We start from the raw sequence: 17453 nt of genomic DNA, 5'->3' as shown, positions 1-17453 counted from the left end.
CATAAGGGGTATCGGACGGTATGTTACTTCCGGCACTGGAAATGCCAATGCTGAAAATAGCCAAATACTGATGGTTTTTCTATAATAACATTTTTGTTATATAACTCAGAAGCCAGCTAAAAGATTCCCAATAAACCTGAAAGCGAAAAATGCGATACAAAGAAAAAAATAATGTATCTTTGTATATACTACACAAACAGAATAAATAACATACATTCTTTCAAATCACCGTAACACTCCTACATCATGCATATAGCATGTTGTAGGAGTGTGTAAAAAAGTGTAGTAGGAACATATCTTGTACGTACATTTTTCACTTGTATTTTGCAATTTAAATTATTCATGATTTATGTATAGATAATTATAGACCAAGATCGCCGGACCTTCAAACCTACGTAATTTTATTAAAGTTAAGAATTTTTTTATGGACGTATACGAAAAAGTGAAGCGTCAGTTATTAAGAGAGATAACATCTAGGAACGGTAAAAAAGCAGTGCTTAACTACGTTAAAATCTAGGTTTTTATTAATTCCAGTACTGTTTCATTAAAAGCACATATTTATTATTAGATATTTCCCACGATCCTTATCTTTAGTATATAATTGAGGCAACTTATTAACTTCATAGTATTAAAGCAGAATTTATATAGATAGATACCCATATAAATTACGTACCCCCCTAGGTACCTGACCAGTTGGCAAAGATCTCAAAGAAACTTTTTATATTTAATTAATTTTTTACACAGAATTTTGTATTGTGTTATTCAGTTGGATATTAAGATATATGCTATCACTAAAATATTTCCTAATATAATAATAACTAAAATATTGACACAAAATATTCAAAAAACCATTAAGTATTTACTTAATGTATTTTTTTTCTAATTTTTATATATCTTTAATATTTTTTCTAACCAAAGTTTATTTGCAAGATGTTAGTAATAACATCAATTTTGCTGGTATTGAAATAATAATTATTAGATTGTTTATATATACTTATGATGCGATGACGTATTAAATGGGTATCAACATCATTTCAGACCAATATTACACAAATAATAAAAATACATTGGTGTTTTGTCATCTCCCAAAGGAAATAAAAATGCGGATGTAATCACGTAGATATAACAACCAACAAGCAAACATAGAAAATAATACAGGAAAAACTAATAATGGCTGACATGTCAATGTGATATGACAATACAACCCCAACCCAATGTTATCGAATTCAATAAGTCGTGATCAACCCCTGTTACCCCTACTTTTATATCAGTACACGTCTGTAAACAGTATAATAAATAGTTGGTCTATGTTTCGTTAGGCACATAGCCCGGTCTATTATGCCGGAAGCTGAGAATACACGGAGACCGTGGCTAGCATTTAATCAGGGTATAATCTTAGAATTAATAAGGATGATGCAGCAAATAACAGGATACGTGGAATATTTAAGCACTGGGACTCTTACCTCAAAATTTTCTCACGAATATTATATACTAGCAATCTTATAACCAGCAAATTTCCCTATAAATTTAACATACAAAACATTTGAAACAAGACAGTATGGTACATGGATTATCTGCTGGCAAAATTATAATCATATTCTTTTTGAAGAACAAACATCACCTTTAGTTATTTAATTCTTCTTCTTCTTCTAATTGCTTATATGATGAATCTGTAACATTCAATTTCAATAACATTCGTACCCAAAATCCAAACATGAATAAATTATAGATAAGAGAAAAAAGGAATTAAATATTAGATCTTTACTATAGATAACAAAATTAATTAAAGTGTGTGTTAAATTACCTAAACGCTGTATTTATTTCAGTCTTAGAATCAGATTTAATAATATAGATGATGTTACTTTACAAATAAAAAATTACAATGATCGTTCTTATGACCTTTTGTTCAATGATAACATCTATGTCAAAAGGTCATATCCCCATATCCATAAAAAAACAAATGACATATGAATTTTTAATAAAAATTTATACTTATCTAAAACCAATAATAATATTCCTAATAGCAATAAACCCGATTTCGAAGTGTCATTCTCTAAATCTAAAATTTTATTTTAGCGACAGATTAGGATAATGACATTTCAAAATCGGCCCCATTAGAAACTCATCATCTATTTTTGTACATCGTGTCAATTGTCGCGTACCACGGACTTCCTTTTAAAATTTATATTTTAGTGCCTTTGTATTTTTTAAACGACCTCCAGAAAAAAGGAGTTTTCAATTCGCTTGTATTTTTTTACGTCTACGGTCTCTTTACTAATTCCGAACCAATTTTGATAATTCTGTTTGCTATTGATAGGATTCTCTCCGGTGTTAATACTGTAATAATTTTATCACGGCTGAAGTTGCTGTTTCTTTTTTACCGAGTCTATTTATTAATTATACTAGATAAAAATATCATCTGTTGTTAACAGACGCGGTTATATTTTTTGCGTGTAAGAATGTTACGGGATATTTTTGCGAAATCTGGCCAGTTTTTAATATTAGTGATCCTTTTTCTCATACACGTCCTTGGGATGTATAATTAATTTACTCACATGTTGTTAGATTTATTTTCATTGTAACAAATGAAGATCATAGTAAACAATAATATACCATAACAATGCGATTTGTTCTCCGGCTAACATGAAATGGAACCACACAAGTAGGTACGTCTTTTGATGCAATGTCTATAGCCATATACCTCTTTGGATATATAAAAGACTTGTGTCCCATGACTCAGTGATCTAGGATATGAAGTATCCTATATGTTAATTTAGGATATCTTTATACCAATGCAAAAAAACTAACTTGAATCGTAAACGTACATCGATTTATTATTTATATTATTTGTTTACCAATGAACAATATGATACTTCATAAAAGTATTGGATTTAAATAATTTTTTTCATTTGGAATCGTGTTTCTCCAGTTTTTTGCTTTTTAAACAAAAACGATACCTTCGATTGTCACGAAATATGAGAACAACATTGAAACAGACCCTATCGATTGCAAAAAGGTTTGTAAAATCGGTTTAAAATTGACAACGTAATTGTAAGGTAGCGAAAAAATTTTGATAAATTGAAAACCTCTTTATTTCTGAATTTATTTTTAAGCGCAGTACTGTACTTTATAAACAATTACTCTTGTATAAAAATAGATTACAAACTTAATATTCCCATGATTTTATTTTATCTATAATTAAACTGTTACTATGTATTTTGACAATCATTAATTTATTCATTATGTTTATTAAAATTAAATACAAGGTCTCGTCGTACTTCTATTACCTACGGCTGTATACCGCCCACACGGGACAAAAAGGCATAATTATGCGAGGGATACAGTTAATGCTTTATAAATTGGTGTTATTATAGATGATACATGCATTTGTTTATTTATCATCATGCATCAGAAACAATTTAAAAATCAAACATACATAAAAAAAAACATAGTAAGCTAGATAAAAATGAAACAGACTGGATATTTTTATTTTTAGCTACACAGTAACTACTGTAAGAATTATATTAAATCACAGATATCACCATCTAGCAAATATATAACAGAAAAAAAAAGTTAGGTTCTTTTATAAAGAAATTTCTCTATAATTAGCGAAGGAAACAGTTATAAAAAATAATAATTGCTCCAGGCGATATTATAATTTACTGCAGAACAACACGATATCCTATGATTTTATCCTCGCGATATAATAAGGGAGAAAATTTAATGGAGACATTTTTAATTTACCGCAACGAAGTCGTAAGCGTGCACGTATAGTTAAAGGCGTCTCTACACATATTGCGTCCATATCGTGACAGAAAAATCGTACGATAGCGTTTCGTATTATGGTAAATTAAAAAAATAAACAATAGGTTTTTCATTTTATCTGCATACACAGTAAACACAATCTTCTTAAAATTTTCATTTATTGTGTATATACCACATTCATTTTTTGTTATCGTCTTAATTACATAATATCAAATATTAATGTGATCGTGTGGTTCCGGTATAGAATAGGCCATCCCTTCCTTTCCTATGGGTGTCGTTAGAGCCGAGGAAGGGCGAGGGGTGGGCAACGGCAAAAAAGGGTTAAAGCATCTCTGAAGCCTGTCTGCGCTTGCCAATCCGCCTGCCAAACATGGCAACTACGGGCAAAACACCCCAAAGGGTGGCTTATGTTCAACAGTGGCCAGTTAAAGACTGATAAGATGACGATGATGAATTATCAACGATTTTCCACTTAATATCGTGGTTAAATATTTTATTACATACAAGTCGGAAGACTTACGATCGTCTCCATAAATATACTAATCCTTATCAGTAAGTTTATTAGTTGTTATCTACACTCAAAATTACAAGTTATCAAGTCTGTAAGATAAAAACAAAACCTTTAAATACAGTTTTTTATGTCACTGATCAAAAGTGTCACTTGCAGAGGCTACGGGACCGCCTGTCGCCACCCATAGCATTTGAACTCAAAAATTAAATCCAGTCAAAAATGTCTCAACCACGAGAAATTAATGTTATTTATCTTAATTTCTTTGATAAAATTTGTATCTAAGTACAATTAATATTCTAATTGAGTTTTGAAGCTATATTTTCAGTGATAAGTAGAAGAATGATTTTGAAATATGCTTTTTTCATATTTAGAAGCATTTTTTTTAGAAAAATATAATTTACTTTGTAAAATCGGTCTATCTATCTGTATCTTCATACTAAACCATTATAAGATATGAAGAGAAAATTGGGTACTTCTTCTCATCATCATCATTGACGAGTTTAGTCACTATCCAATGTTAAAGGTACACCTTCCCTATAAACTAACATAAAGAATGGTCCTGAGTCCCACACATCTATTGTTACCCTTGAGCTCGTCGCACTATTAACATTGTTACTATTATTTACCGGGAGAAAAGAGATTGTTAGTGATGAGGATCTGACAACTCCATTGCCAGCAATATCAGACCGATCTCCACGCGGTTTCCCCTGGAAACCGTCTTGGTAATTCTTATTAAATTCGTCACGATGAGCCAACTGACCTTCTTTCATCCTCACCTGTCATCATTCAATGGTGCCCCGCCAGCATATACCGGTAGTGCAGACAGGGTTACCGTTCCATTATCACTAATTAAAAACAAAAAAAAAACTATTATTTACCGATATTTTTTGGCGATAATAATAAGTAAGGTTTATTAGAAAAGTTATCTATTAATAGCACAGAAAAACCTAAATTAGTAGATGCGGGCAGATAAGCATTTATACCGTCTCGGTCGATTATGTCCAGGCGCCCGTTGGCACTTATCTTTCAGGCTATATCGGTCACTTCTATTTTAGATTGTATTACACAGTGAAACTCCGAGCACAGCCCTCTCCACAGCTCGCTCACTGCACTTTATGGCTACATTGTCGTCATATGACCACATCAAACGTAATGATTTCAAGTAGTACCTATCTACACTCGGCACGACCTTGCTAATAAAGTTTTTATCCGGAACAGAAAGAAACCAACTCAAACGGTTCAAATTTCAACTTAATACATTAAGTTAAAATTCCAATCCTACTTCGAACTTAATTTACCTAGATTGTAACGTTAAAATTATGTATATTAGGGGACACAAATTCAATTTCGAGTACGCTGTCAGATTAGCTATATTGTTATAACGCATAAGGGATACCATGGTTATCACTTCATCAAATTGGCTGTCAGTTAGTTTACCATTCCGAATAAATAACAAAAAACCAAAAAATATGTGGTTTTGATTTTATATCTAAGTTTTTTCATAACATTATTGATCATCTGATAAAGCCGATTGTAAGTACCTATAAATAAAAACAACCGTATACTTCTTATGTAGGTACTTGTACTATATATATATATAAATAATATATATATAGTACAAGTAATATATACTATATATATAATACTAACTACTTACGTACATAATAATTCTAAAATATTAACATTACCATACGGTGTTACGTTCTCTATTTACACGATAGTGTTTTTATTAAACTTTAATATAAGCAGACATGCTTATGTTAAAGTTTAATAAATAAATAAATAAATTAACAATTATAGTATTTCTAAGACGTGATTAAATAAGCTAACGCCACACGTGCACTTAATTGCACTAGGACTAGACTTTAGCACTTTATCATAATTAATTGCGTACAAGAGTATAATTAAGAAAATAACATTATACACATCTATGCTATAAAAAAAAACAGTAAATAAATAAAGTTCGAAATTTTGTACATGTAATAGAGTTTACACGAAAATTGCTTAGAGAGTCTGGAAATAACCAATGAAACCCAAATAAGAAATTTTAAGAGCTAATTTCAGTCTATCTGTTTATAATCTCATCGCGGCAAGGAAATGAATGAACGAATTCCATTGACATTTTATAAATATCTAGATACCTATTTACCCAACTATAAATAAAACTTCACAAATTCCATACAATATAGAGGTCTTGATAGTCTAGATTATTAATTGAATATTCATGTCTAAAAAAATCCGCCAGATTTTAATACCAAATAAAGACAAATAATTTTACAACAAACAGTAAATTAAAGTTAGTTTATATAGTAAAATGTAATATATTTTATTATTGTTAGGAATATGTAGACATCAAAAATGGTGTGTTGAGACATGAATCATTATAGAATACTGTGTAAGTTTCAGTATATTTTGTAATATACATGGAGCTGTCGTTAGTCTGTAACACGTATGATAAAATATGTTTTCATTATGGCGGTAAATTAACCTGAAGAAGACCTATAATCTAACCTGACATAAATAGCTGTGTTTCAGTTTGAAGGATAGGCAATTAAATTATGAGGTACGGAGAAAACATTAATTAGTTTTCAACAATGGTCTCACTGGATGATCTGTACCCTCCATTTACATCTTTTGATAACACTGACCACTTTCTATCAAGTATTCATATTAATTGCCATTCAGAGTTGTATAAAATATATCCGTAACAGTTAAATGAGAATTTTGTATGATAATGCAAATCTTACATTTTTTATATATCGATGTGTAATAATGAGTAGGTATAACCACATGTTTTCTCCACTTCCTTTCATGTACTTCGATGTTACTTAATAAGCTTCTTGTACATTCATGTTTCACTTCACGATACTCGTAAATTTGGAATATTAATAATTGGACCTCTTTAGGTTTCCGTACCAAAAAAGTACAAAGGAACCCTTATAACGCAACTTTATACCTCCATTTGTTAAGCATTATATTTCAGCAAGTACTAATGCCATCAATTCGCAATTTGGAATAGTTTTACATATTATTGACCTGCACTTATTGCAATAGAAATAATTGAAAAAATGATTTTTTTTTCTATTCTACAGAATCTAAAACAAATATAAAAAATTTCTAAATTGGTCTACTAGTCTAAGGAGGTATCTTATGAACGGCCTTCCTTTGTAAATTAAAACTGTTTTTTCTTTATTTTTATGCTGCGTAATTTTTTATTAGTCGTGATTGAAAATATAAGAAAAAACATTTCCCCGCCAATATCTCCGAAGTTTCTGAAGCAAAAATCTGAAATAATTACAATTTATAAAAGTGTGTGTAAATATTTCAGAAAAAAAATAAAACAACGTTTATAACTAGAATCGTTTTCGAGAAGTTATTAAATATCCTTCGAAAACAAATTTAATTATGCAGTACAGTATTTAATTACAAATATTTTTTATTCGATTATTATTACAAGAAAAATGTTCGGTACAACATACTCTCCCAGGCAACGTTTATTATGTGGTGAAACATGGCACAAAATAAAAATTATACATTGTAGTATCAATAATAATATTAGGTCTGTTTCGTATGAGAAATGCAATAAAGAAGGCTTTTTCATTCTCACCTATCATCCCTCACGGGTTTACTGCTAACAATAGAGCTACTAATTCCCTACTATTTACAGTCCCTTCTCCCCTTTCGCAGGCGGGATTACCATTCCAATATTATTCATTAAAAAAAGCCGGTCAAATGCGAGTCTGACTCGCGCAAAGGAAGTTCCGTACAAAATAATTAAGATAATTTTTTTTCGTGAAATAACTACAAATTTACGGTTTTCGAACTTTTTTCCTTTATTTGTGCTACATGACATTGCTTCTTGCCAAATTTCTTGATTATACGTCAACGGGAAGTACCCTATAGGTAAACCTATAGGGTACTTCCCGTTGACGTCTAAAGATTCTCTTTGCGAATGTTAAAATATGCGATATAATTAGAACATAAACAGCCGTATCTTTTGATTGCGTTAATTTAGAAGTGTGAATTTTTCACTACTTTTAAAGATTATATATTTGAGTATATGATATTAGTTTCGATTTAATACCTCCATGCGTTTTTAAGAAAAAGAATTTTGACAGACAGATGGACGGACGGATGGACATACAACCAAGTGTTCCTATAAGATTTCCGTTTTTTCCTTTGGATGTACGGAACCCTAAAAATGAAATAGAGAATTCAACTGACCGCTTTTTTTTTAAATATCACCAACTTTCTGAGAGTTCGGCCATGATATTACCCGCAACTGAATTACCATCCATTTCTTCCTTATATATTTGCTTGCACACTAGACTATCATTTACCCTGGCATCATTTTAAATTTAATCTCTGAATATATTTACTTATCTCTTACTAAGGTACTGACGTATTTTGTAACGTTATAATACTATCAAATAGGTGCATGATATTTTAAAATAGTAAATTAACAAATAGCTAATTTTTACTAAATTTACAAAAGGATAGAAAAAATAAAATTATTATTTCATACGGATACGGAACAAAACGTATATCACAACCAGAGGGAGACTTTGTACAAAAGTCATTTGCTTGGCTACCTCTGTCCCACTCGTATTGCTACCGTGAAGCAATTGCTGTATTTCGGTTTGGCATTGTAATATGGCAGTGAATTTACAGGGTACAGAAGAATGACACCTTAGTCCTCGGGAATGGCAATGCATGGAGGGTATTATAGTCGAAACAGTATACTCTGTTATGTCCATAGTACTGCTCATGTCTATAGATAACGGTTACCACTTTCCACCAGGTGGGCCGTCAGCTTGTTTGCTATTCTAAGTTGCATAAAAAAACTCTATTTTAGCTACCGGCGATGTTTATAGTCGATGGAACTGTCAACTACCTCGATGATACATGATACCCCGTATCGAAGTGAGTAGTCGTAGTAAGTATAGTAGTAACTATAGCTTATTTGTCATTTTTAAATTTTATTAAAAGATATCGACTTCCCTTTAGCACAGCTTTTAAACATATATTGTATTATCACGAATCAAGAGACATTGTAAAGGTTTGTATGTACCTTTCATCCCACTCACGAGTATAATCGGCCCATTATTAGATCAATTAATGCTTAATTCTGAGAAAAGGAGCTGGGCTAAGCTTACATGTCATTTTCACGATTTGGAATTTTATTAAGCATTCGACCCCTCCAGGACGCGGTTACCATACCCCATAGGAGCCTGAGGCCAAACAATTCCAATCTGAAATACGTTTACGCCATCGTATAAGTAAATGAGAAAAAACAAGATATCATTGCTGGCGTCTTCATTATCTATAAAAACGCGGAACAAATTCCGAATATCTTTTATACCTAATATGGGTATTTTTAATCCAGCAAATGTTGTTCTGCCCCTACTTTCGCCTACTGCGGTCATTTTAGTTTTATTGAGATAAAAACTATATTCTATCTCTCAAATTGAAACAAATAATACATATATGTCTAGAAAATTTCATTAAAATCAGATGAGCGGCTTAGAAGTTTTCTTTTAATAGATGATAATTGAATGGTATATGCTAGCGGGGCATTAGTAGAGGATGATAGGTGAGAATGAAAAGGCAGGTCAGTTAGCCAAAATATATGTAATGAATACACCTTGAATTTAATACGGTAGTTGCCAAGGAAAAAATACGTGAACGTGTATCATTCACCAGAGGAAGACTTTGTACAAATGTCGATTGCTTGGGTACCTCTGTCCCATTCGTGTTTCAACCGTGAAGCAGTTGTGTTTGCATGGCTGTGTTTCAGTTTTAAGGGTGGGATATGGGGGGTATCATGAGCGAAATAGTATACTCTGTTATGTTCATGGTACTGCTCATGTCTATAGGCGACGGTTACCACTTTCCATCAGGAGGGCCGTTAGCTTGTTTGCCGTTCTAAGTTATATAAAGAAATATCATGACACGGGTTATATATGAAGCAAGGTTTTCGAATAATTTGTTACCATAATAAAGGATTTTTATATGAGATTAGCTTTAACCCGCATAATGTCCGCGCGATATCAGTTTCTTTTCCGTTCCCACGAAAACGTTTTTATAATCTAAGGTGTATACCTACATCTGGTAGAGCCCTAGAGGCTATTACTTGCCTCACAGATATTTTAAAAATGACCATCCAATTAAGATTTCTACTTAGTACGCCACTTCAAAGCCGTATCTCAAGATTCACTCAACCGATCCCTACTCGAAGGGTCTACTAGGAAATGACAAATTCGCAGTTTTGGCCGAAAATTCGGGCGTTTCTATTACTAATCTATTACCTGGTACAGAATTCATTGGATTTGATCAAATTTACCATTCGAGCCAATCGAATACCCAGGAAATATTCGAAATTTTATTAGACCGTAAAATTATGCCCACTATGCAACCACTTGAATTCGTAATTTTAGAGTACACTGCAATACATAGCTTATACCTATATTTTGTAGAAATTCATCTAGCCAATACTCGTGATGCATCTGAATTAAAAATGTTCGATTTGGATATCATTACTTAGCAAATTTTGCGATATATTTTCTTTGACCCATTTAAAAGGTTTTGAAATAATACATACAAAAATAAAAAGATATGATCCACAACGTTTAATAAATTAAAATACGCTAAAAACTTTCCACTAAAACTATTTAAGCACGAACTGTGTCCACCAATTTGGGCGTTAGCGCATTCGCGACCGTTTCACACTTGCAGCACCTCCAAGAGTTCTTGCTGGGGACCAAGTGTTCGCTACTCACACACTCGAGGTGGAAATGTGACGAACACAGGCTGCACTTAATTGAGGCGCAACCCTCCATTGTGCGATTGCAGTAAGAACAATCCATTTTTTCAAAACTAGAAAAATAGCTGTAATGTGAAAATATAAAATTCTAAATCGGATTCAATGTACAATATAAGAAACGTGTTTCGGAGAAGTGCTTATAGATTACGGCTGAAATCAATATATACGTAAATAATACCAGTACGTAGGTATTCAAACCTAAAAGAGAATCGTCGAGTTTTGCGTTTTATTCAGAGGTTTTAGTAAAGTGAGGAAAATACGTTTGTAGGAAGAAATATTTTAAATAATAGTAACAATATTATAAAAGAAAAGGTGCAGAAATTTTTCATTGAGTTTATTTTACAATTACAAATTTCTTACCAAGCATCACTTGTAGCCGAAGGTGTGACAAATATTTCTATTTATACCATACATAAAGTACTTTGTAATTATGAACGACTTATATAATGTTTAACAGATTTTACTTTTCTTTCCGTATTTCTTCTATGTAAAAAAAATCTACTTATTATTTACACTAGAAGTCTTATTAAAAAAAATACTAAGAACAACTTACGTAACTTTTGTCCCAAAAAGATTTTTTAATTGTCCAGTTTTTATATCCTTTACTAAAAATTATTTTGAGATGATTGGAATTTTTTATACTTTTTAGATGTTTTTAGCATGACAAAAGAATTTTGACTGAAAAAACTAGTCTAACTTTATTGTTTTGTTTTATTGATTTAAATTATTCTTTTAATTCAAATTTCTTAGAAAAATACAATTTTTTCTTATTATCATGAAAAAGTTTTCACATTCTTTGATCGACAGAAAATTTATGTATACCTATTGTCGACATAGCAGTCCTTAACTACTATCAGAAATGTGTTTGTTTTTTACCTCTTAACGCCTTAACGGCTCAACCAATCGTCATAAAATTTTAAACATAGTTTTTGGCAAAGATTGGCTTTGTGATTTTATAACACAATAAAAAATTATCTTTTCTATAGATATAAGCTACCTTTTAAATTATTTTTAAGAGGAGTACCTTTTCCATTCGTTTTTTGTGGAACCAATTTTGATAGGTAATTCTTTTTGCTGACGATAGGGTTTATTCTCGTGTATATAATTTTGTTACAATTCAAGCCGTTGTCAATTGAAAAATGTTTGAATACTAATTAAATATATACATACTCAATATAGTCCTCTAGATCGACAATACGTATTCTGTTAGAATCTTTGTCCATGTTTGTTGCCTTCGTTCTTTTAAAGTTGATAAATATTTTGTAAACATAGAATGAGAATACCAGGTATTATTCTTAATCTATGCAAGTACTTTTGACTATTCCATAGGTTTACTTTTTTTAATTATTGGACGAAATATAATGCACACTTACCTTATTCAATATGCACTGGTTCCCTATCTATGCTTATATTAGATAGAAATATCTATGCTGAATACTATATCTATAGTTAGATACAAGATAGAACGTCATTATATGAATCTTTATAATAATCTCAGAAGAACCTCAGAATTATACCTCGAAAAATACACGATGTTTGATATTTGTGATTAGATATATATTTTCACTCTTAAATGTAGAAAAGAAAAACAAGGCAAATACAGATAAATGAACATTTTCCGATATACCTACGCGATGCGCATTTGAATTACATGAGCTATCAACATGAAAACAACGAAATTCAGTGAGAAACCATGGTGTACTTTTTCTCCCTACGTAAATAAAGTCTTATTATCGAGAGTACATTGTAGTCTTTATTGCACGCTTCGGTACAAGCTCTTAAATGAACAAGAATTCTAAAATAAAAGGGTAATTTTTCTTGTAACTATTCAATTTATACTTTAACTATCCCTTCAGTAGATAATTAAATATCTGCAAGTATACTAGTTCTAGTTTTCTCAAAATTAATATTATACGTGTAGATATGTGCTGCTATCCACCATATATATTTATTTAAATAGCTAGTAATTTAATGTACTATATTTTATTTAAACATACTATATACATGACCAATATATTAAAAGGCCAATATTTTTGTACTACGAACATTTCTGGATTGCCGTGTTGTCCCGGCATAGAATAGGTCACCCCTTACTTTTCCGTGGGTGTCTTAAGAGGCGACTAAGACAGCTTAATGATCGAGGGATGGGCAGCAGCGTCCCTCTTAAAACATCACCAAAGCCTAACTGCAGTTACCAATCCGTCTGCCTAGCGTGGCAACTATTAGAACCCCTCCCCACCCTTTAGGAGAGGCTTATGTTCAGAAGTGTACAGTAGATGGCTGACATGATGCACGTTTCTTGTGTAATTTGGATTAACAAACAAGTTGATATCATAAAATATCCCATACACTGTGACATTGAAAAAATATTCAGGGCTCCTCTATTTTTACCTTGTATTCCATCATATCATGTAAGAGACCGAATAAATTTTATAGATTGATATAGGTATCGTTGAAATATGTTTGATCGCCGAAGAATCATATGATAGGTAATATGAATAAGTAAATATAGCTGCCGTAAAACACCACTTTATCTAAATGAGAAAATTTTCAAACCTTACAGTATAGGTATCATCATCATCATCTTATCTTTATATCGTATGAGCTTTAACATAAAGTGATTACATTACGCTACGTCTATAGTATGAGTACTTAGCTCAATAGGTAACAATTACTTAGGTTGTTCAACTTTAGAGATCTAATAGTCCGACTTTTTGTGCCTTTGTTACACAGATTTATTACTGATATAAATCTTATTTTGTTCAGACGTAGTGGAGACGGGGGCGGCGCCCGAGTGCTCCGCTCGACACCGGACTGGAGTGACAGCGCTGTTGGCGGCGAACATCTCTGGTCACCCACATCTGTGTCAGGAGATTGCTGTTATGTCGGCGATGCCGAATGTCAGGTTAGTGATCAGAACAAACTTGAATAATAACATAATTAGTATGACACTAATTTATAAAACACGCTTATTTAATAAAATGCCATAAATACTTTTTAAACCAACGCCAAAAAGAGGAGGTTCCCAATTCAATTTAATTTTTTTATGTTACACAATATGTTCTCCAATTTCTATGAAATAAAATAAAAAATTGTTTTTACTGTAAGGGTTTGCTCCGCATCCTTTGCATGCCAGTTTTACGAAAATTGAGGTCGCTGTTATGCAAAATAATATTAAAAATGTTATTGACTCTTAATAATTCTCCCTAAATAGATAACTATCTACGCTAAGAGCTAATTGGATATAACTCCCATACTGTAAATTTCTGTATAAAATAAAGTGATAAAAAGAAAATAAAATTAAAACAGAAGGATATAAATAGAACTACAAAAATTGCTATAAACGGCCTGATGAATTGTTACATTTATAATTCTAAAAATGAAAAGCAATTTGAAAACCGATACAGCTAATCTCCAATGGCGATCCGTCGTCAAACATAATCGCACGAAATAAAATGAACATGAGCACGATCCGCGAATATTAAACATTTGTACTTACGTTGTGACGCAAAAGGAAATATGTCTCATTTATTTCTGTACATTCACAAACAAATGAGATTAATTGCACTGAAATGATCGTCATTATATCAGCCATTCATTGTACAACGCTGAAATTATAGATAATAAAATATAATTATTATTGTCTATGCCATATCTATATGTTCACCATTAAATATCGCATGGTTTATATACCAGCTTGGCATTGCTCAAATAGTTTTATAATTGTGTTGTACATATAGATAAAAATTCAAAGAGTGCTCCATAGCGAGCCCTTAACTAATAACTTTTTTAATTTTTGTACAACTAGCTTACTTTACATACACTGTCCTGTCTTTTATCGTCTCAAAAAAGAATGTACCTGCACTATGTACATTTAAAAAGTAATCAGTCCAATGTTCCATAAGAAGACCACTTCATTTATATTTTCTGTACCTACAATACATACATATATCTTTTGATACGTTTAAATGTAACATTCCATGTACGAGTATACATTTTACACCATACAAGTTCAGTAGCGAATGCGCAAAATAGGTCAATAGAGTCCTCACAATTACCTTTCAACACAATTTCAAGTTGAGCACGGCACCAACGACGATCATCTTGAAATTGGTTTGAATAAAAGTAAAAAACTAGGTTGGAAATATAAAAGTTGGAATAGTTCGATATACCTTTTATTCGGGTCTCTAGTTTTCAAAACTGGGCTAGTAATAGTTAAAGTGTATTAACAATTTACAAAGTAATTCTGGACACTATTTCAAGTCCGAAAATATAGGCATCATCATATTTCCTGTTTCCTAATAATTATTCCAGCAGTTATAATCAGTTATCATGTTATCAATATTCAGTATTTTTAGTATTAGTAGTAATAGGATTTACTACTTTATACATCTCTATATAAAAACAATAAGCCTTAGTTTTACTTATAGGGTTATTTATGACTAACTGATTATCTCGTTTCTGTGTTTAGACATCACAGCAAAGTCTAAATTAAATAATATTGTATTTTTACCGAACTTACATAAATATCCCAAATTCCAACTCCATCGAAAGCCAATAAATACTTATAATTTTTTTTTGTCCACTCACACACTCTACCGTTAAAAGTATAATAAAAAAAAACCTAACTAAATTAGTTTGTATGTAATTAAAAAAACATATTTGTTATATAATTACACTCAAAATAGGCTCTATTTAATATTTACGCATGGAATCAGAAATCTGTACTACAAAAAACGTAGCGCCCTTTCTAGGAATTAAAATGAAGTTGTAGATGGACGTTAGACCTGATACGTATTATCATATTACTAATACGTGTTACTATTAATCATGTGTGAGTGACAGCCTTTGATGTTAAAGATATTTAGTGAGGTTTTATCTGTTTATTTATTTATCCCTAAAATACATAGCAATAGTAGGTACGATTAATTCAGGTTCCGCTGACTGAGTTATCAGTACTAATTTATCATAAATTGTATTCTAAATAATTATAAGTTTCAAACGTCAGCAGAATTTAAGAAAAATATAGGGGCGCCACTTTTTATAATATTTCTTTAAGCACCTGTCAACAGCTAGTAGTTATCTACTTGATTTATAGAAGGAAAACATGGAAAAAATACCTAGTTAGTCATCAATATAACATCACGTCTTGTTAGTAGTTCTTATAAAAATCCCTCCAATTTTCTTGTGTGATTGCCGTATGTTTTCTTGTTACGAGGTCAGTGTCCAATCTGCATAATATTAACTTTGTTCAGATCTTGTAAAATATAACTTACTAACATATAAAATACCATTTATTTGTCTATTGAAATAAAAAGAAAATTAAATATAAGCATGATTAAAATTATTAAATCCGATATAAAGTGTCAGTTAGGTTAGTTATTTATCTAATTTATGTATAGATTTTTGTTTTATAGACTTGACAATTCCGTTGTTTGAAATTAGGCTTAAAACCAAAAGGCTTTAAGAAAGAAGTTCTCAATTCAAATATATTTTTATACATAATATATATTTATATACTTTATATAAGTATATCTATTCATTACACGATGTCTTCGCAAAGCCTTTTAATAAAGTTATACAAATGATACTGCTTTTCTACATTGTTGCTCACATCTTATTTTTATCACTCACAGTTTTTTATGTTTTTCTGTCGTGGCAAATTATTACTTTATTTCAATACTATTATGTGGAACTAAGTCTTTGAATTGATAATCAATTGCAAAGTCATTATATAAATACAGGAATTTAGTAGCAACATGACATTTAGTGGTATCTAGGGATGCAAAATATTTTAACCTTATTATTACTATTACATATACTATAAAAATATTTATTAATAATTATTTTTACAAAAAAATAGTCAAAACAACTTTTTTTATATATGTTTTAATAATAGAACTCAAAAGGTAAACAAGTATATTTAGCAACAATAAATTCTCTTATATTTATTCTCACCAGTCTTTTTGAAGTTTCACTTTATCATTCCCTGCATCATCAGGAAAAGAGGCCCAAGTCCCAGAGATCTAATAAAGTCACAGCAAATCATCAGTGACAAGAGTAACGAGGCATAGACATGAGAAATCGTTAACAATTATGCGACTGTGAAAAACGTAAGAGTATAATAAATTTCCTTGAGATTACAGAGGATTATTTTCGACTGGTGACCCTAACGGACGTTTTCTTAGATGAAAATAACAAACATTAACTCTATTACCCTACTCTAATGAGATACTTTGCAGATAAACGGCCGATTGTAGTATCTTAACAAGTTGTTTATCTTCTTAGTTGAGTACCATTTATTTTTTAATACTTACTAATAAAATAATAATACTTTGTATTATTAATCATAAG

The 17453-nt window shown here is 31.0% G+C and overlaps 1 protein-coding gene across 6 annotated transcripts in view; it reads left to right on the top strand.

The window, feature by feature from the left end:
• The window catches only part of LOC113523305 (eye-specific diacylglycerol kinase), a 198511-nt gene that overhangs the window by 136073 nt on the left and 44985 nt on the right, over nucleotides 1-17453 (top strand). For all 6 annotated transcript variants that reach the window (XM_052902427.1, XM_026909215.3, XM_031907653.2 and 3 more), the window contains one exon: nucleotides 13866-14004. In XM_052902427.1, coding sequence (XP_052758387.1) covers nucleotides 13866-14004 — 139 coding nt within the window. The remainder of the gene's footprint in view (nucleotides 1-13865; nucleotides 14005-17453) is intronic.

This window comes from Galleria mellonella, unplaced genomic scaffold (assembly GCF_026898425.1).
Source record: "Galleria mellonella isolate WM207_F2 unplaced genomic scaffold, CSIRO_AGI_GalMel_v1 utg90, whole genome shotgun sequence".
Lineage (NCBI taxonomy): Eukaryota > Metazoa > Arthropoda > Insecta > Lepidoptera > Pyralidae > Galleria > Galleria mellonella.
This window is presented reverse-complemented; position numbering and strand designations above follow the sequence as displayed.